This window comes from Lepus europaeus, chromosome 5 (assembly GCF_033115175.1).
Source record: "Lepus europaeus isolate LE1 chromosome 5, mLepTim1.pri, whole genome shotgun sequence".
Classification (NCBI taxonomy): domain Eukaryota; kingdom Metazoa; phylum Chordata; class Mammalia; order Lagomorpha; family Leporidae; genus Lepus; species Lepus europaeus.
In genome coordinates, this window is record NC_084831.1 from 58,796,457 (window position 1) to 58,818,535 (window position 22,079).

The 22,079-nt window shown below is 42.1% G+C and overlaps 1 protein-coding gene across 1 annotated transcript; it reads left to right on the forward strand.

Annotated features, from left to right (window-relative positions):
- The first annotated feature begins 707 nt into the window (after window positions 1–707).
- On the forward strand, window positions 708–21,075 carry DYNLT5 (dynein light chain Tctex-type family member 5). Its single transcript, XM_062193384.1, has 4 exons — window positions 708–983; window positions 13,182–13,273; window positions 19,804–19,928; window positions 20,769–21,075. The coding sequence occupies exons 1-4, from the start codon at window positions 844–846 to the stop codon at window positions 20,970–20,972; spliced, it is 561 nt and encodes a 186-aa protein (XP_062049368.1). The 5' UTR covers window positions 708–843; the 3' UTR covers window positions 20,973–21,075.
- The last annotated feature ends 1,004 nt before the right edge of the window (window positions 21,076–22,079 follow it).

Sequence of the window (22,079 nt, forward strand, 5' to 3'; positions counted from 1 at the left end):
AAGTAAATGGTCATCGCCAGCTTTGCCATGAGCACTTGTGAAAAGGAGGTAGATTTTCCAGTAAGTTAGTTAGAGATTGAATCCTGAAGTGGGCATTTGGCTCGGCTTTTAAGTCACCCATCAGAGTGCCAGGGTTCTGTCTCCAGCTCTGGCTCCTAATTCCCTCTTGGTGGCTGAGGCAGATCCCTGGGGAGGCATTGGTCACGGCTCAAGTACTTGGGTCCTGGCCACTCAATAGGGAGACCTGGATTGAATTCCCAGTTCTGATGGCCCAGCCTCAGCCTTGCCAGCATTTAAGGGATGGGAGCACTCTCTCACTCGCTCTCTCTCTCTCTTCTTCTCAAATATATAAATACTTTTTAAAAAATAGTTAAGTTCTATTTGCTAAGTAAATCACTGATGCTTGGGGAGGGGAAAATCTTTTGGGGAAAAAGCTCATTGTCATTTACAAAGTCACAAGAACAAAAATATTAATTAGCAAGTTTTTATCAAGATCAAATATGGGTGAGCCAATAAAAGCGGTTGGTTTCTGGTATGAGATAACATGTTTCTTCCATATGTTTCATCCATGTTTTCCCCATGATTTCTCCCTCTTTCGCAGCTAAGCATTTTTGCCGTAGCTTATTACCTGCTTATGTGAATTAAGTACAGGACAGCATGAATACAACTCAGGAGAGTTCTCATACCTCTGGTTACAATGACCAGACCATACACTACATACTGCTCTTGGGGAGACTCCACTCTCCCATTCAAAGACTGTAGGATAAGTACCTGTGTGCTTTAGAAGGTTAGGGTCTCTGCTGTGCTAAGTAAAGTGTTTTTGGAGCTCTCTTTTGCTGTTTTATGAGTCTTGCTTTGCAGGTTATTCTGATGTCAGACGTTGCTGAAGACAGAGCAACTCACCCATTGAAGAAAAGGGGGAGTATGTCCTCTCTGAGCAGTCACGAGTTCCGGCGGAAGGATATTCATGGGCGCACCAAAGAGTAAGCATCGGAATCTTTATTGATTCAATTCAATTATAGAATAAGGAAGGAAAAAAATTTCCTTGAGCCGGCGCCGTGGCTTAACAGGCTAATCCTCTGCCTTGCGGCGCTAGCACACCAGGTTCTAGTCCCGGTCGGGGCACCGGATTCTATCCCGGTTGCCCCTCTTCCAGGCCAGCTCTCTACTATGGCCCGGGAAGGCAGTGGAGGATGGCCCAAGTGCTTGGGCCCTGCACCCGCATGGGAGACCAGGAAAAAGCACCTGGCTCCTGGCTTCAGATCAGCAAGATGTGCCGGCTGCAGCGGCCATTGGAGGGTGAACCAGCGGCAAAAAGGAAGACCTTTCTCTCTGTCTCTCTCTCTCACTATCCACTCTGCCTGTCAAAAAAATAAAAAAAATAAAAAATTTCCTTGAGAACACCAAAAAGAAAAAAAAAAGTAGGGGATTGCAAAGTTCATGTTACCTCTAGGGACTATAACTAAAAGAGAGTGAGTGTTGAGCTGACCCAGCAACATTTTTGCTATTTCAAATTCTACCCAGAAAAACTTTCTACTCAAAAGAAACAACACATCATGCTACTCATGTCTCTTTTGAATTCTTCCCAGCAGTGTATAACCATATAGTTTTTGCATTTTTAATGAGTGAAATTTTTATGAAGTTATTTGAAAATCCAAGTTACAGAAAGAGAGGAACACACACACACACAGAGAGAGAGAGAGAGAGAGATCTTCCACTTGCTGGTACCCTCCCCGAATGCCCTCAACAGCTCAACAGCCAGGGCTGGGCCAGGCTGAAGCCAGAAACTTAATCCAGGTCTCCCATGCGGATAGCAGGGACCAACTGCTTGGGTGATCACTGTCTCCCGGAGTGCACATTAGCAGGAACTAGAGTTGAAAATGGAGCAGGGACTTGAACTCAAGCATTTCAATATGGGATGTGCATGTCTCAAGCAGCATCTTAACTGCCTTACCAACTGCCTGCCCCTGACTTCTTTCTTTTTCACTGTATACTAAGTCTCTGCTTGGTTGCTTCTCAGCAGTATAATCAGTGGGTCAAAAGGTAGTAAGTTCATTTTTTGGTTCTTGCTACATATTGAATGTGCTCTATTAAAGAGATGAATTAATTTTTAATACATTCATGACACTGCTTTTTTTTTTTTTTTTTTTTTGGACAGGCAGAGTGGACAGTAGAGGGAGACAGAGAGAAAGGTCCTCCTTTTTGCCATTGGTTCACCTTCCAATGGCCGCCACGGTAGGCGCGCTGCGGCCGGCGCACTGCGCTGATCCAATGGCAGGAGCCAGGTGCTTATCCTGGTCTCCCATGGGGTGCAAGGCCCAAGAACTTGGGCCATCCTCCACTGCACTCCCTGGCCACAGCAGAGAGCTGGCCTGGAAGAGGGGCAACTGGGACAGGATCGGTGCCCCGACCAGGACTAGAACCCGGTGTGCCGGTGCCACAAGGCGGAGGATTAGCCTACTGAGCCACGGCGCTGGCCTATGACACTGCTTTCTGACTGCTATTTATTGTAAAGATTTATTTATTTATTTAAAAGGCAGAGCTACAGAAAGAGGCAGAGAGAGAGAAAGGTCTTCCATCCACTGGTTCATTCCCCAGATGGCCACAAAGGCTGGAGCTGCACTGATCTGAAGCCAGGATCCAGGAGCTTCTTCCAAGTCTCCCATGTGGGTGCAGGGGCCCAAGGATTTGGGCCAGCTTCGACTGCTTTCCCAGGCCATAGCAGAGAGCTAGATCAGAAGTGGAGCAGCTGAGACTCGAATCGGTGCCCATATGGGATGCCGGTACTGCAGGTGGCAGCTTTACCCACTAAGCCACAGGGCTGACCCCTCTGACTGCTATTGAAAAGAAAATAAATTATCTGATGTAGCAGTCAATTAATTTAAATAATAGGCTTTCCTTCTTAACAGTTTCCATAAGATTGAAGAAGGTGGTATATTATCTCCCATGTTGGGAGGTAGGAATTGGTATGTTTTGTAGAACAGAGAGTAGAAGAATATGAGTAATTAGAATTATAAAACCCAAATCTTTCTATTCTCAGAGTGCATTTAATGTTCTTATTTGCACTTCCACTTTTCAGCCTTGTAAGTTTGTGGGTCACAAGTATAACCTCCCTCGTTTACACATGGGAAAACTAAATAAAAAGGAGAGTAGCAATCCCAGCACATATCCTAAGTAAAGATGGGAGAATAATTAACTTTTGTAACTTGCCTTCTGACCCTAAGTCATTCTGGCTGCTATTTTCAAAGTGTACAAGTCCTTCCCAAAATTATATTAAAGTAACTATTAGCTGAAATTCAACTTACTTTAAAAAAAACTATAAAATTTTTACATAAATAATAAAGAAAGTAATTAAAATAAAATAAATAAAAATGCTCTCATCCAAAGGCTAAACTATCATCTCTATTGCATAACTTCTCTTTATCTTTTATTTTTGGGAAAAGGTGAAAGGTCATATAGAAACAGATATTGGCAAAGTTTGAAGAATTAGAGATAACTCCTTTTTAATCAATTAATAATGAACTATAAATGCAAATTGGAAGTAACAAGAATACAAAAATAATTTTTCCAACATAGTAGGATAATTTTCCATCAACACCACATTTAAGTAGTCATCATTTCAGTTTTGGACTCTCAAAACATTCAGAAAGTTTGAGCTATTTACAACGTGTTTCTTAAATAGCAAATGAATGCCTTCCACGTCCCCATGCAATGCAGAGGTGTGAAGGAGGCTTCCTCCCCACCTCTCTGCCTCATACATGCTCTCCATGGTCTGCCTGTCTGCGTTCAGACGGACTGGGTGATTTTTCTTGAACTAGTAGAGGCCTTATGAAAGTTTAGCAACAATCAAACGCAAACATCATTTTGAAATTATGGTATTTTATGGAAAAGCTTATACTTTTCACTTGAAAATTAGTTCAAAACCATCTTTGACAAGCTAAAGGTCAATAGCATAAAACATACCCTGAAGTATAACTGGGGACCTAACACAGGATCTCATTTAAAGTCTCTAGCACTAATCCTACTGAGTCGACATCGTTCTTACTATTTTATTATGAAAAAACTGAAAGTTTCGTGTCAGTTAACCTGACTCAACAATGAGTATAAAATCCCAGGGGCCACAGGCATCGGCCCCTTCCCTAGCACCATCTTCCCCGCCCCACCCACTCTGCATCCTACCCTCCTGTTGTCAACAGTTCTTCAGTGCTGTCTCCAGCCTCTGACCATTGCCCTGTGTTGCTTCCTCGTGGTGCACCCCTACTCCCTGCTTGGAATGCCCTTCTTAAACTCTTCTGGCTTCCAACTCCTCTCCCTTCAGCATTTGCCTTCATCTCCCAGCTTTCCAGTTATGCAGCCATGATCACCTCCTCCGCCTGACTGAGTTGTATGCTTTTCACATCTTCTCCTGTTGCTTTCCCTTTCTATGTGGACCTGCACGTGGCCAGTTTCTTGTCTACCTCCCTCAATAGATTTTGAACTTCTTCACCTTCATAGCCATGATCACACTGAGAAGGGGGCCAGGTAGCCTGGAGCAGCTGCTCCTTGAGTGGGGTATGAGCTCTGCAGATTCAGCCCTACAGCCTTGGTACCTATGTCCACAGCCTTCCACAGCTGTAACCAATGCTCCGCAGTGGCCCTTGGACATAATAAATAGCTGAAGTGTCTTCTGAATGGTGAAAAGAAGACTGAACTTATGTTCAATATAATTATTGCTAAATGTTTTCAGGATTAGATCTTTTTATTTAAGTTATAATTCATCATAACATTTTTTTTTATGTTTCATGAAAGGAAGAAGGAAACATCTTCCGTGTGGTCTTATTATCCTAACCCTGCAACTATTAGCAGGCTGGCATATTTCTTTCCATGCCTTCATAAGTGATATCAGTTGTTAGCTGTGATTTTGAATTTTGCTTGATTTTCACTTAAATAATTTATAATAATAAAAATGGCATTGGCTAACTTCTTAGCATGAACCTGATCTGTGCCTCACAGAAGGCCTATTACCCGGGATTAGCAAACTATGGCCAAGGGCCAAGTTTAATGCCACCTGTTTAGACATGGTTCCTTATCTAAGTATGTTTTTTAAATAGTTGGAAAAATGAAAAGGAGTGAAATATCTTGTGGCACATGAAAATTACAGTAAATTCAATTTTCAAGGCCGGTGCTGTGGTGTAGTGGGCTAAGCCTCGGCCTGCGGCGCCAGAATCCCACGTGGGCACCAGTTCGTGTCCCGGCTGCTCCTCTTCTGATCCAGCTCTCTGCTATGTCTGGGAAAGCAGTTGAAGCTGGCCCAAGTTCTTGGGCCACTGAACCCACATGGGAGATCTAGAAGAAGCTCCTGGCTCCTGGCTTTGGGTCGGTTCAGCACAATGTAAATTAAAACAATATGATACCATTTTGCAGCCATCAGGATATCATAACAAACAAGAGAGAATAATATCAATTGTTGGCAAGGCAAGGAAGAATAAAAACTGATACAGCCATTCAGCGAAGAAATGGAACAGTACTTAGCATAGCTCTGAGGGTGCTCCTTGGGCTCTGCTTTATCAAAGTAAACACCAAGTTCCTCCAGAAGCCCACAAAGTGCCCCATGGTCTGGACACCTCTGTGATGTCTGGTTTTCGCCCTCTAGCCCCCTCCTCTCTCAGCTCCAGCTACTCCGGCTCCTATGCCCTTTCTCAAACACAGCAAACAGCACCCTGTCTCAAAGCCTTTGCCAATGCTGCTCTTTCTCCCTCCTGTGTTCTTCCCTCAGCCACCCGCACCACTCATTTCCTCACCTGTTTCAAGTGTTTGCTCATGGAGGCCTATCCTGACCATGCTGCTTAAAATCGCACGTGGCACACTCTCCCTCACCCACTTCCAAACTCTCTTAACCTGCTCTACTTTGCATAGTCCCATAGCGTTTGTCATCTCTCACATAATATATAATTTGCTTATTTGGCATTTTACTGTTTACTATCTGTCTTTCCTCATTAAAATATAAGTTCCATGAGGGTAAAAAGCTTATTTATTTATTTTTCAGTATTGTGATCAAAGACCTAGACATCTCTGGCACATAGTAGTCACTCAGTAAATATCCTTAGATTATTAGATTAGTAATAATTACCACACATTCACTTCTGAACAAGTAAGTTCCTTTATTCACCAAAGAAGTTGGATATTAGGTCCACAGATCTGTGTAGGTATCAAGTCCAGGACGAGTAGGTGCTTTTTTGTACACACACAAAATGAATTTATAGCAAAAAGATAAACACTGTTCAAATTCTTAAAACCAGGTCCATTGTTGCCTCCTTGCTGAAACTCTCATCTGTTTTGAGGAAGAACACAAAGGAATAGTTTCATTCATGTTGAAAATCTGTGATCGGCCACAACCCTCTAGGCACTGTGGAGATAACCACGTGTCCACCCTCCCAGCACCAGCTCTCCCGTGGTTGCCAAGAGCAATGCAGCTCTGAACCTAAGCATTGATACAAAACACTTTCATCAGTCGTCCTTGACCATCACCTCATGTTCTTTTGAATGAGCATTTGCTTAATGGGCTTTCGACGTTAGCTCTGATCTTCTACCTACACACTCGGAACTGTTATATTTTGCCCATCACCATTCCTATATTATTTTCAACCACAACCGAGCTGCACCTTTCACAGATGTGTCCTTCATCCTTTATTTCTAAGAACAATTCTTACTCATGAAAATTATATACCACAAGAACATATCGCTTATGACTTCCTTGCCTCTTTCATTTTGGAAAATGATCTTGATTGTTGTTTCCGTTATAGCTTTCCTATCACTAGTTAGATATTAGTGGATAAAATATCACCACCAACATAAAAATCCAGAAAATTCACTATCAAAATTAGGCTACTTTACCAGACAAGTGACACCATGTGCTGATGGAGGAAATGTTAGCATGCCTTTGTGCTTTGGTGCAATAGTCATAAAAATCTCCATAGAAGTTCTTAGGTGGAAAGTTCCCAACAAAAGGAGTTTCTGTGCTTTCCTTTTTAGATGTATTTGACAGAGAGAGGGATTCCATCTCCTGCTTCACTCTGGAGATGCTAGTGATGGGCTGGGACAAAAGCTGGGAGCTAGAGCTGGGAACCCAATCAGGTGTGCCAGGTGGGTGGCGGCCACCCAATAGCCTGAGCTATTGCTGCTGCTTCCTGGAGTGCGCAGGATCAGGAAAACGGGCGTCAGGAGCCAGAGGCAGCGCTCCAGTCCTGGTACTCTCGGGTGGTACACAGGAGCCAACCACTAGGCCAAACAGCCACCCCTATCTTGTATTTTGCATTGTGGTTCTCAATCACAGGGTTCTAATTTTTATTTAAATTACCAATACTTTGTACTTTTCCTGACATACCATGGGCAATAAATAGTTGCTGAAAGAATGAAGAAAAAAGATGATTCTACAGATTTATACCCTGAAGCAATTTTCTCTGTGCACTGTGAAATATCTCCACTGGGAGGCAGCACGTGACTTAAGTAACAGTTTTCAAAAAAAAAAAACAAGGTACACTTAAATGATGCCATTAGAAATATGGTGGTTCCGGGCACTTTGTTGTTACAAATAGAAGGAGGATATGATATATCTGGCCTTTTTAATCGACTGCATTAATGGCCCTAAAGTCAGCCATACATTCAAGGACTATCTCATACTGTGGCTTCAAAACATCAGGGTAATAATGGTGAAATTTTCTGGAAATGAGTTCTCAATAATAAATAAATGTCGCTGTGACTGGCGAAGCTTAATTGAAATTATAGTTACTCTCACTAACAGTCACAACAATAAGACATGCCTCATATTTATTCTATGTAATTCAAGAATTGGTTGGCAAACAAAAATACAAGATATTGTTAAGCAAATTGAATCTCATGTACGAATGAACGTGTTCCAACTTCTTAGCTCATTTTTGTGTGTGTGTGCTTTCTGTGCAGATAATCAGAACACAGGCACTGGGTTTATAGGAGACACTTCCTGTGTCAGACAGGTTACATTACAGGAGGGTTACTTTGATTATTTTCTGCTGGTTCCCTGTAGCTCTTTCTGCATGCAGGCTAACTCTAACTCTGTCCTCAGCAATAGCACGTGCAGTTCCATGAACTCACTTTCGCGTCTGGTTACACATTGTTACACCTTTTCATGGAATAATAGTAATTGATTTTTTTCTGGTTTTCTTGTGTTTTCACCAGTAGTTTATGCCAGACTTTCAGGTGCGCTGCATTACCATTAAAAAAAGATTGATTGATTTAAAAGTTAGCATGTCAGAGAAAATGAGAGAGACGAAAGGACAGAGAGAGAGGGAGGGAGAATCTTCTATCCTCTGCCTCACTGCCCAAATGGCTGTGATAGCTGGGCTGACACCAGGAGCCAGACTCTCTGAGCCTCTCACAGGGGTAGCAAGGGCCCAAGCAATTGAGCCAGAATCCTGTGCTTTCGCAAGCATATTAGCAGGAATGCTGGAACAGAAGCCGAGCAGCCAGGACTCTGAGGCAGGATGCCAGCATCCCAAGCCCAGCTTAACCCACTGCCCCATAGCACCAGCCTCTCTACTCCATTCCTTTTAACCTGTCTTCCTTTCTAAAATTTTATAACTGCCTTGGATACATTTTTAATTGACATTTTTTTCTCTATCAATGCCAACACATGCTAATAAAACCCCTAGACAGCAAGAATAGTTTTCATATTTAAAAAATAAAGGTAACTGTAGCATTCCCTTTGCAATGAGCTCATGTATCTGGAGATATTGTCATTGTAAACTGTGGAAAGCATGGTATTAGACAATGAAATTCCTCCAGTTGTAACGTGACATACCCAATAAACGTATTGGCTGTGTCTTTATAGCACTGGTAATTAAAATGATAACCTTACCTTTTGAGCATCTCGCATGTTTATCTTTAATGATTCCAAGGGCTTCAGTGAAGCTCTTTATCAATATAAAATGTCCAAGTTAGCCGGCACCGCGGCTCAGTAGGCTAATCCTCCGCCTTGTGGCGCTGGCACACTGGGTTCTAGTCCCGGTCTGGGCATGGATCCTGTCCCGGTTGCCCCTCTTCCAGGCCAGCTCTCTGCTGTGGCCAGGGAGTGCAGTGGAGGATGGCCCAAGTACTTGGGCCCTGCACCCGCATGGGAGATCAGGATAAGCACCTGGCTCCTGCCATCGGATCAGCACGGTGCGCCGGCCACAGCGCGCCTACCGCGGCGGCCATTGGAGGGTGAACCAATGGCAAAAAGGAAGACCTTTCTCTCTGTCTCCCTCTACTGTCCACTCTGCCTGTCAAAAAAAAAAAAAAAAAAGTCCCAGTTCTTCTAAGCTATTAAGAGGGGGTCTTCCAAAAGTCCATGGAAATACATATTATGAACAATCTATGTGTGGATTTTATTGTTTGCATCAAAATGAACTTATCTTGTATTTATTTGTTGGGGGGATGCAGAGAGAGAGCTTCTATACTCTGATCCACTCCCTGGAAGCCTGCAGCCAGGAGCCTAGAACTGACTCCAGATCTCCCATGTGGGTGGCAGTATTTGAGCCGTCGCCTCCAGTCCCCCAGGGTGCACATTAGCAAGAAGTTGGAGCACAAATGGAGCCAGGACTCAAAACCCGGGGCTCCAATATGGGCGACACCAGTGACACTTCAGCATTGCACAAACACCCGCCCTTTAAGTTTTTCCTTTAATTCCATTGTGCGTGGACTTTTTGAAGTACCCTCATTTTCTGAATTGATATTGATAATTCCCAATTTTAAAATATAAGTCCTCTTTCATTTCTACAACTTTACCAAGCTTATATTCTGGTTTAATGCTACTTGCTCATATTTCAAGAGTTTCAGTATTTTTTCTGTTCATTTTGCATTTTTCTCAAGAAATAAAAAAAGCTCTCTTTTTTTGTTCAGCTTATTTTTCTATTTTGTCTGTCTCCCCTTTTCCAATCCCTCACATGTGCACATGGTCACAAAGGCCTTTAAAGAATCTGAGAAGGTATATTCGGTGTAGACCACATAATCTTACAGATGTAGGGTTCTGTTGTTACCCAGGGAAAAGGAGAGGGCAACATTAAAAAGCAAATGAAAGTCCTTACACAATGTTCAATGCAATTTTCCCTATAATAGTGGGATATTAGAAGTAATCTAAATAGCCTGGAGAATAAATGATTAAATAAAATACAGACTATTTATATATTAAGTGCTATCTTAATATTTAAAATAAACCATAAATTTAACTGAAAAGTGATTTCTGTTAAATATAAGAGTGAGAATCAGAGAGGGAGGAGATGTACAATTTGGGACATACTCAATTGGACTTGCCCAAATGGTGGAGTTAGAAACGTGCCAGGGGATTCCAATTCAATCCCATCAAGGTTGCATGTACCAATGTCATCTCACTAGTCAAAGTTATCAATTTCAGTCCACAATTGATCATACTGATAGGTCTAAGAGTCAAAAGGATCACATAAACAAGATTAGTGTCTGCTAATACTAACTGATAGAATTAAAAAGGGAAGCAGGATACACAGCAGACTCAGAATGGCAGATGTCCTAAATAGCACTCTGGCCTCAGAATCAGCCCTTAAGGCATTCGGATCTGGCTGAAGAGCCCATGGAGGAGTGAACTTCCACTTTGACTATGACCTTGTCTAAATAAGATTGAAGTCGGCGAACTCAAAAGGCTTCCATAGCCTTGGCAATTCATGACAAGAGCCTAGGGAGATTACTGATGCCATAAACAAGGGTGTCAATAAAAAATAAAATAAAACATAGATTATTATTTATTGACATGGAAAGTTATCCACAATACATTTTGAGTGGAAGTAAGACCATCTGTAATATGATCCTATGCCCACATGTCTTAAAAGATTTTGTTTACTCTTAGTAGTAGTTAGATAACTACTGGGGTTACAATTTTTGTGTAAATTTTTTTTTTTATGTTTTGAGTTTTCTGTAATGAGCATACACTTCTTATGATTACTGTGAAAATAAAAATGCATGGAATGAAGCCATCCTCAGTAACAAAGTCAATCTACAAAACTTGTTATTTGCATGCCAATCTTTAGCCAAACTATCCTGATGATACTTACCAATTTCATGGTCGTAACACCATAAAGTGCATTGATTATTAATCTTCACTAACCCTGGACAATGTATTAGTGAGGGCTATTTCTAAAAGTCCTTTATGTCTTAGATTTGAACTACAGCTAATTTGATGTTTTACCAGCTCTATTTCTCTTTCCATTAATTTTAATATAGCACTGAGCAGAAAACAGGGTTTTTGTCAATACCTTCTAATATTTGCACAAGAAAGTTTTAATTGTTGTAGATGATTGTTTCTGGTAATTCTGTCAGTATAACAATATGTGGGACTCTGTCACCAGGAGGTATATGGGATTTTGGAAACTGTGTCTGCCTTCCCATGTGTATGACATTGAGCCGTTGCCTCATTCCCTTTTCTTTACAATGAGTAGAATAATGACTCGTTCCCTTACTTAAGGGCCGTTGTGAAGGTAAAATGAGACAAATGCCGGGAAATGTTTTGCAAAGTTAAAAGCAGCATATGTAATCCTGCAGCAGGCTAGCTTATCTTAAAATCAGGGAGTTTGTGCAACATGGGGTTGTGTAAGCCGGGGTTATCATCTTTGGTGCTGCCCACAACACCTGCAACCATTGCGGCCAAACGAATTGGTTGCTACTTCAAAGGGCAGCAGGAAAGCAGGTGCTATAAGAATGAAGACTAAAGCATTAATCTAGAAATCCACCATGAAAAAGAAAGCAGCCACAATTTCTCACATCACTTTCGTGCGCTGGGTGGGTAAACCTCAATTTCTCATGCTATTTCTATTGTATTAAAGTTGTAAAGCAAAAAGGCCTAATCAAAATAGATTATCCATGATTTTCTTTAAATACAAATTTGCAAGAAATTTACCATCCTGAAGAGCTGAGGACTAAGCATTTTAAATTCCTTGCAGAGAAAAAAAAATCCCCAAAGATTAAGAACAAATACCTCTTTCTTGTTTAATTAAAGCCAAAACAAAGCCTGCTTAGAAAAGTGGTCACTCTGAACACACACACACACACACACAATTATATCCTCTCCTTTGAAATGGCATCTGTCTTAGCTTCCATTTTCACAGGTGGAGAAAATTGAGGGTAGAGTGTTCTGAGACTGCCATTAGAGACAATTGGAGTTCCTCTGAACCAAGTTGAATTAAGTGGTGCTTGAGAGACGTTAGGGGCTTCTTTTTGCTGGGGTCTCCTAGTTAGCACCTGGATAACCTCATATTGCCTTGGTAACCAGCCCAAATCCTTTCTTATTGTTGAAAAGGGTGATTGATGCTTATTGGTTTATGAAGTTTGAGTGAATTGTGGTTTCTTTCATCAGGTAGAAGAGTTTCTCATTTTTCTTTTTTATAGGGGAGGGGCTTTGTGAGGTGCATATAATACCCCCGGTAGTTACAGAGTGGTTTCTTTTTTTTTTTTTTTAAAGATTTTATTTATTTATTTGAGAGGTAGAGTTACAGACAGTGAGAGGGAGAGACAAAGGTCTTCATCTGCTGGTTCACTCCCCAGATGGATGCAATGGGTGGAGCTATGCCGATCTGAAGCCAGGAGCCAGAAGCTTCCTCTGGGTCTCCCACATGGGTGTAGAGGCCCAAGCACTTGGGCCATCTTCTATAGCTTTCCCAGGCCATAGCAGAGAGCTGGATTGGAAGAGGAGCAGCTGGGACTAGAACTGGCACCCATATGGGATGCCAGCGCTTCAGGTAGAGGATTAACCTACTGCACCAGTGCACCGGCTCCAACAGAGTTGTTTAACATGTTTAACTTCTTCACATACTCACAAGTCCCCTTGTTGGGCTTTGCGTACTTTGGTGAGTTCGCTCTGTGGCAGACACCAGCAGCAATGGTTTTGAAACATGGACTGAGTCACCTCATAGCACAGATGAACCCAGGAACACCATCTGGATAATCAGATGGACCATGTAATTGTGCTATGCGTCAACTACCAGTTGAGACGTGCTCCAAATAATGTTTTAGTATTTTAAACTTTAAATATGTCAGTGAGATTTATGTAGGAGCAACTTGAAATTTTTAGAGAAAACTTTACCTTGGTAGCATTTTAGCCGAAAACAATGCTATGTTTTGCTGCTGTTAGAATAATTACAATTTGTTTTCTCCATTGTTTTTAGCTCTATGAGTACCGTATCATATATGGATGAACCTAGCCAGCGTGATGATGTTTCCCGCCTTACAGTCCAGATGGAAAACACCTATCAGCTCGGTGTGTTTTATTTTATTACTCACCCCTGTTTTAGACTTCTAATTTGGTGAATGATGTGTACATAAAATGTCTTCTGATGTGATATTAAGTTCAATCCTAGCACAATGTAAGGAAGGGTACTTACTGGAGTAAGCTGGTGCTACTTTACTTTCTTCCTCTGTAAAATGGACACAATGCCCATTGTCTACTTTTCCTTAGCATCATTTCTGGAACACCAGGTAATTCACTGGGGGCCACTAAGTGTGCACAGTTTATTCCTGGATTTAACAGTTCATTGGCTATTTCTGGGTAGATATGTATAAAAGGGTTCTTGAAAAACTTCACAAAGGGGTGGGCGTGGTGGTGCAGCAGATTAAGTTACCACTTGAGTTGTCTGCATCCCATATTGAGGTACTTGGGTTCAAGGCCACCTCCCTTTGCAATCTCTTATTCCTGCTAATGGGATAGCAGGTGATGGTTCAAGTACTTGGTTCTCTGCCACCCATGTGGGAGACTGGATGGAGTTGCAAGTTCCTCACTTTGGTCTGGCCCAGTGGTGGCTATGATGGACATCTAGGGAGTAAACCCATGGAAGGAAGATTCTTTCTCTCTCTCTCTTTCTCTCTCTCTCTCTCCCTCTCTCTTGCTCTTCCTCCAATTAAATAATAAATAAATTTTACAAAAGGTATTGTCAAAAATCCAAAACATTATCAGAATGTTTTCTGAAAGTCCACTAAAAAATGGGATTGAAAGGCATTTACTATAAAAAAGATTTGAAATCCATGTATAGCTCTTTCATAATACACAATTTCTATGAACTCATTGGAAATCCCTTATATGCTCAGATTTCAAAAACATTTTTGCACCAAACTATAATTATCTTTTAATTCATTTTCCACAGACATTTTAAAATGCCCTCCTATGTAAATTAAATGAAAAATAAAATCAACTGTGACTATTGATTGTTGGAACAAAAAACCTAAAGGCAGAGGTGAATGCTCCCTGGTCCCCTGTTGACAGAGATTTTTAGCTGTTATTACCACTGAGGACCTGTGTCTTTAAAAACAAAGATCTTTGCACCTGCCCCTGTACTCCCAAGTGGAGTCCAGGTGAATGTCTTCACACATTCATGTTTCCTCCTTGGACCTTCTTGTTTACTCTAAGTGTGTAACTGCCCACCGTTACCCAATCCATATATAATTACAGCTCTATAGAAATTCCAGGGAGACTTGGCACAGGGCAAAGGAAGACTCTCTGGGCCAGGATGATTTTATCTGTGGCCAGTGAGCCCCAGGAAAGTTACAGACCATCAGCATACCCCATTGGACCTTGTAGCCAGTTTTCTACAGCAATCCCCAATGCAGCATGGATTACAGGGCTCCATAACTAGTGACTCTACTGTTATTTCCACAGGGCCCATTGTGGTGGGCAGGTGGCAGTCCTGCCATCCCGTATACTTTTAAACTCTTCCTGGTAATCTTATCCAATTCCCTTGGAGAAGTCACCACAACATCATCCCCACCTCTGACTGACAGCATTTTGCTGAAGCTGACGCTGACTACAGAGAGGGAGCGGTGACTGGTTCTGGGATGGCAATGGCAGTCCTGGTCATCCCGATTCTTCTGAGATGAAATGCAGGTTATGCTATTTGGCCTGTTGGCAAAGCAGACAAGCTCCTGACCAAAGGAAAGGGCTAGTATCTGCCTTCTCACTCCCACGAGAAACAGAGAACAACTGACTCCTGATGCTATCATTAGGGTCCTAATTGCAGCTGGTACTCTCAGACTTTGCAGTCTGCTAAGCAGAATTTAGGTAAAGTTTGTCTCTGTTTCTAACTAAAAGAATGTGCCTTTTACATTAGTCAGCCCTGGGTGCTTCAGGAGCTTCTTTTAGAAATAAAAACCTCAACGTGGACTTTTCTCTTTGTGCCTCAGTGTGCAAACCTGAGAAAGGCTTGGTTGATTCTGGAGGTACAGAAGAAAGGCTACCAAGGAAGAAATGAAAAAAAATTTCATCACTGTATTTCAAAATATTTTCAAAATATAATGGTTAATAACATTTTTTCTTAAAAAAAAGTAAGAAAAGTATGGACAGGACATTGATACAGCTGGACTGGGCAACCACTGGAAACGGTGACTCAAGTGCGTCCAAGATTCTTTCCAGCACTGATCTGAGTATGGGCTTCCTCCTCATGGTGGCCTGGCTTTCTTCCCACCAAAAAAAATGTGGCCTCCAGCAGTTTCTCAGGGTCACAGGTCATAACTCCTGCTACCAGCAGGAGGCAGACTCTTTTTTCCTCCTTCCAGTTTTAAAATAAAGATTCTAAGAAAGGACCGTAGTTGGTTTGGCCAACCCTACTGATAGGTCCCAGAGAACTGGGAGCTGAGAGTAGAAGAGGACCAGTTCCTAGAAAGGTAGATGCTGCTCCCAGAAGAAGGGGAGGAATACTAAGCAGACAAAATATCAGCACTAAAGAAATTGGTCATTTTCTGATGGAAATACTGTATACAAATTGGTACTTATGCAAGGTAAGGTGGGGGGGGTTTCCATGTGCATGATGCAGGTCAAGTAGGATCTGTGTGATATGAGTGCCCAGGAGAAGCAGGTGAAAAGGAGTGGAGTTCTAAGTTATGATCTGTTTAATTGCATGCAGACTAGGGCTATCATGTTTACTTTTCTAAGTTGTATTTATTTATTTATTTATTTATTCTTTGACAGGCAGAGTTAGACAGTGAGAGAGAGAGACAGAAAGGTATTCCTTCCATTGGTTCGCTCCCGAAATGGCCACTACAGCTGGCATGCTGCACCGATCCGAAGCCAGAAGCTGGGTGCTTCCTCCTGGTCTCCCATGTGAGTGCAGGGCCCAAGCACTTGGGCTATCCTCCACTGCACTCCCGGGCCACAGTAGAGAGCTGGACTGGAAGAGGAGCAACCGGGACAGAATCCAGCGCCCCGACCGGGACTAGAACCCAGGGTGCCAGCGCCGCAGGCAGAGGACTAGTCAAATGAGCCACGGCGCCAGCCTGTATTTATTTATTTTAAAGTCAGTGAAACCACACACCCAGATAGTACCTTGAATGCCGATGCTAGAAACCAACAGATCCCAGTATCTTGCCTCCTTCTTAGCTTAATTCATTGAACTGAGGGAATGGAATTCACTGGACTCCTGAGGTCATTTCTTCTCTAGTAGATAACACCTTGGTGGCCGGTGTTGTCCCATTTAGGGGAATTCCAGGTCTGGATCAGAAAGGAACCACCTTCTGCTTGTACCTCTGGGTGACTAAAGCCAACTTGGCCACCAGGCCAACCAAGTGACATTGTGTAGAAAGCTCCTGACAGCATCTTGAACCTTTGGGACTCCACTGCTCACCTCCCATTCACCCATGTCATAGGTGCACATTGTCTTGCTATATGTCTTGCCTTCTTTGGAAGACAACTTGATCAGGCGAGGTCTAATGTCACCACTAACGGACTTCACGGGCCACTGTGATGAAAGAGAGAAAGAACATATAAGCCCCAGCTCCTAGCCCTGCACAGAGGCTTGTGGCTCCTTCACAACTTTGCCAGACCAGGCCCCCCTTCATGTAGCCTCCTTAGAAAACCCCAAGCACATTCATTCAACAGAGACTTTCATATCCACTACCCCCCTCATCCGTCAACAGATTAAGTTTTCTCTTTCCTTTACTCCAAAACCTTGGTCCTAGTTATTTTGGCTTGGTGATGGGACTAAGCTTTTGATAACAAAAGTGACACAGAAAGATGGACACATAGAGAGACAAAGAGATCTTCCACCTGGGTCACTCCTCAAATGTCTGCCAACAGCCAAGGCTGGGCCAGGCAGAAGCTGAGATCCAGGAACTCCTTCTGAGTCCTACATGGGAGGCGGCGAAACTGAGCCCCAAAACAATGCCTTGAATGCCATCAGGTGCAGTTAGGAGACCCTCTCCCCTTAGCTTAAAGTGCCCGTGTCCTGCATTTTAATAGCACTAGAATTAACAGACTGAATTGAGGAAGTGGTATAACTGGCCCTGAAGGTTCTGACCGTCAGACTCATGAGGTCATTTGCTAATTACATGTTGGTGACTGGTATTGCCCACGAGGGGACTTCCAGGTCCAAGCAGGGGAATTCTAGGCCAAAGGCAGAAAATGCTAAAGCCTACTTGGCTATTGTAAAAATTCCCTGAAGAGAATGGCATTGCAGACCAACCAAGAATTCGGACATGCACTGAACATGTAACCAGATCAAATAACCATTATGACTGCAACAGGCTGCTTATCACCTGGCCACAGGCCAACGTGCAGTTGTCCTTGTCCTTTGTTCCCCTTCTTCCTGACTCCTCCTTCCTTGCAGCCTCCTTACAAACACCCTCACTCAGCAGGACAGCAGTTCTCAAGACTCATTATCTGTCGATAGACTAAACTTTTCTTTTACCTCCAAACTTCGTCCTAGTTATTTAGATTCAGCACAGGGGACAGGGACTAAGCTTTTGGTGACAGCAGGGGTCCATGTACTTAAGCCTTCAACTGCTACCTTCCCGGGAGCATTAGCCAGAGCTGGTTAAGAAGCTGAAGAGCCAGGACTTGAACTGGCACTCCGATATGGATGCTGGCATTGCACGTGGAGGCTTCGCCACTGCACTGCCACACCCACCTCTTGGAATAAATTTTTGAATTTTTTTTAAATACAAAGGAGAAAATCACCCTCAAATTTAGTTTCATTTTTACCAGAGTATGAAAGTGGAAATCTTAAAAAAGACCCCCAGGCAGGTGACACAGTCCTGGGAGCACCAGGAGCTTGCTTTCAGAGGTCCTTGGATCCAGAGCTCTGTCTCTGAGCCCAGGAAGCAGGAACAAACAGGACCAACCATTTCAGGTTCCTAATACTGTGGATAATAATGAGTCATTATGTCTAGTGTCTCCACAGACTGGACTCATTCTAACTTAGATTAAGCAATGCCTACATTATCATCACAATAACAATGGTGCTTCTTGAACCTCAGGAGGCGTCCATAAAACTACAGAGACAGGCTGTAACCTTCTTGTTGAGTTCGGCAGGAAGACAGAAGGAGGGAGCAGTGTGAGGTGTGGGTATTTGTTTCCCAGGCTGCCTGCCTGTGGGTTCATCTCAGACGAGTTGCCTCCATCAACCAACGGACACCAGCTGCTCTCCAGGGATCCCTTTCCACCTGATGCTTCTGGGATCTAGTAAGAGCTTCCTTCCTAGATTCCTCAAGCCAAAAAAATCCTAGATTTCTCTGCCAAAAAAAGCAAATAGAAGATACAATTTTGGATGTTTTCAACATAAAGTGTTTTAAGAGACAAGTATATTTATGCTGATTTTTACTTATATTTTCCCATTTACCAAAACATTGCATAGTACATTTTTAATATGTACAACTTTTTATGTGTCTGTTAAAAATGTTAAATAAGTAGATAAAATAAAAGCAATACCAACAATAAAGTATTAAAAGCCTCTGTTTCCCCATCTCCAAAATGGAGATAATAGCGGTGGAAGAAGCTTTAGGTTGGGTAAGAACTGAACCTGGTTCTCACTGAGGGCAGTGTCCATGTGTCTGGGAGACAGACTCTGGGAGAGATATAAGAGCTGGGGAGCTGGTTAGCCATGGAGACTTTGAAGAAAGTCACTCACAATGGAAACGGACAAGGAAGAGACTGCCGGTGTCCAGCCTCAGCAGTTTTGAACACATTTTTCAGGTAGTTTGGTAACTCCGTAAGTCCAGCAGAGGTGGGGAACCACTTTTCTGCCAAGGACCATTTGGATAGTTATAGCATCATTTGCATGCTATACAAAATTATTAACTTAAAAATTAGCCTGCTGGGGCTGATATTGTGGCATAATGGGTTAAGCTGGCACCTACAGCGCTGGCATCTTATATGGGTGCTCATTCAAGTCCCGTCTGCTCCACTTCTGATCCAGATCCCTGCTAATGTGCCTGGGAAAGCAGCAGAAAATGGCTCAAGTCCTGGGCCCCTGCCACCCACACAGGAGACCCAGATGAGGCTCCTGGCTCCTGGCTTCAGTCTGGCCCATTGCAGCCATCTGGGGAGTGAACCAGCAGATGGAAGATTTTCAATCTCTCTCTCTCTCTCTCTCTCTCTCTCTCTCTCTCTCTCCCTCCTTTTCTCTCTGTAGCTCTGCCCTTAAAATAAAAAAAAAAAATCTTAAAAGAAAAATCAACTGTCTCTGTAATTCTGCCTTTCAAATAAATACAATAAATCTTAAAAAGAAAATTAGCCTGCTATAGTTTTATTAAATTTTGAGTCCCACCTGCGGTTGCCTTAGCAGCACCAGACCAGATGTTTTGGTGGGTCTTATAGGACCCATGGGCCAGATATTCCCCACCCCTGGAGGGTCCTATCCCAGAAAACCTAACTGCAAACCTAATTAGGGCTACCTTTGGCCTGAACTTGAGGCCACCCAGAAGATTGGATGTCTCCTTTCTTTGCATTTCAATATGTTTTTGATTAGCCTAAGGGGTGGGTGGATGTGTTTTGAAACTAATTCTTAGAAATGTCATGTATGTTTTCAGGTCCTACCAAACATTTTCCCGTTGTCACTGTCAATCATATTTTGAAAGATGTGTTGACCAACTACCTACAGGAGGAAGCATATGAACCGGAGCTCTGTAGACAGATGGCTAAAACGATCTCTGAGGTACGTGTGTGATTTGCCTGAAGTGTTAACTAACACTTCAGTGTTCACTGAAAGCACAGACCACCTCCAACATGTTCATGAAGGAAGCCAATTTGCAATAACATTTAAAATGCATGCTTATATTTTATAAAGACACTTATCGGGTCATATTCTGTGTGTGTGTGCTTGTGTGTATAAAGCTTTTGTCCAAAGTAATCGTTATTGTATTTTGTAGAAAAAATGTTTAAAGCTGACCCCTTATTAAAAAGTTTCTTGTAAAGATATAATATTTTAATGACCATTTCCTCTTCTCTAAGGCAAGTTCTCAGTGTATCAAATACGGACATGTGGTCTTTAAATATATTCCCATTTTTATTACCTAGAACACTGGCACCTCATTATGTTTTCCTCTACCTTCCACTTTATGACAAACTCCTTAATAAACATTCATGATCCGTTAGAGTACAGAAGACTCCAGATGTATAGGCCCTTAAATAGACACAAGCAAGACAGTGGAACTCTGATGCCAACATTCTTTGAAGGGAAGCCTTCCTAACCTAGATTTTCCAAGACTGTAATAAGCCATTGCCTTCTGCGCTCTGTATTGCAGTTTTCTCTTGTGCCTTAGAGAATGTAGATTTATTGCTGGTGTTGGCATTTTGTCCCTGAAGGTCCTATCTCATGAGGCTATTACTTAAGGGAAATCCTAGTTACAGTTCTACTGGATGCACACATTCACATACTCAAGTTTCTACAGCGCATCATGTTATTGTCTTAAATTAAATCCACTGTGTTTATGACCAAAACTAAGATTTTTGAGTTTCCACATGGCTAAATCAGAGCCTTGTTTTCAATTTTCAGGTTATTAAAGCCCGGGTCAAGGACTTCATCCTTCCACGGTACAAACTAATCGTAATCATTCACATTGGACAACTGAGCAGTCAGAGCATATTTATTGGAAGCAGATGCCTGTGGGATCCTAAAACTGATACTGTTTCGTCGTATGTCTTCAGAAATTCTTCCCTCTTTGCTGTTGCAAATGTCTATGCAGTTTACTTTGAGTGATTGAAAATAAAGATAGTTCTCACTTTTTGAAATCATGAAACAGGCTGCATCATGTACCCAAAAGTTTTACTGCCAAAAACAATAAACAGGCAAACAATGGTAATATTGCAAACAACTGGAGGCTTTTAGACTTTTTCATTCTCTTATAAGGATTGAGGGAGGGGAGGGTGGCACAAGGAAGAATCTTGTTTATCCACAGCCTACACTAATCTTAGTTCTCCTGGGTTGCTTTTCATAAACATAAATTCTTATTGAATATTATTCTGAGTCCCCATCATTTTAATTACTCCTTAAGTTGAGAGTTACAAGTCCCCACATTACTTTTTAATGAAGGGAAAAATTAAAATTATATATAAATATAGCTGTACACCCTGACTCTTACATGGCAATGCAATATTCAGCATGGGATACACAAATGATAAATGTTATACGCCTCAGTGCTGCATATAAAAGAATCCTGGTTTCGTTTTGCACTTAATAAATTGAGCAGCATTCATTAACTGCAATTATTGTTACATGCACCTGACAGTTGAAACTGCTGAGGTAGAATTAATGACTTCATAACAATTACCATGGTCCCGCAGGGCCCCAAAGCTAAAACGAGAAGCTCTTGTGGGTTGCCTGCACTTTACAAAATTGTGGGAGAACGGAAAGTTCGCTCCTCTGTAATGGAGACTATAAAGCGGACAAAGGCTTTTTAGGACCCTGAAGTAGACGCTGGCTATGAAATATACATGATGCTTAATAGTAAATATATCTGTAAAACATAAAATCGTGCATTGGAAAGAGACACTACTTTTAAATAGACATGGGCTAATGTGCTGTTGAATAGGTTTTCTTAGGCTAATGAACTTTTACACAAAATATATAGCTGGCAGCTTAACAAATAAAACATGTGTATTTACCTTTTTGTTCCTGTGAATTTAATACTAAAGTTTCCCAGTGAGGTTTTGAATGGATGAGCACTAAAATTTCCGGGGCTGAAATAGCTGATTATTCTTCTGGTTAATGCATCTTGTAGCATGGATCATTTATTTTTATGGAGCTTTCAAGCCTTGGCGTGCGTGTAAAATGGTCCTATAGCGTTATTCTTGGATGGTAAGTGGA

Coding starts and splice junctions, on each gene's coding strand:
- DYNLT5 (XM_062193384.1), top strand. CDS start 844: ATGAGTCTTGCTTTGCAGGTTATTCTGATGTCAGACGTTGCTGAAGAC. Junction 984..13,181: donor ATTCATGGGCGCACCAAAGA/GTAAGCATCGGA, acceptor CATTGTTTTTAG/CTCTATGAGTACCGTATCAT. Junction 13,274..19,803: donor GGAAAACACCTATCAGCTCG/GTGTGTTTTATT, acceptor GTATGTTTTCAG/GTCCTACCAAACATTTTCCC.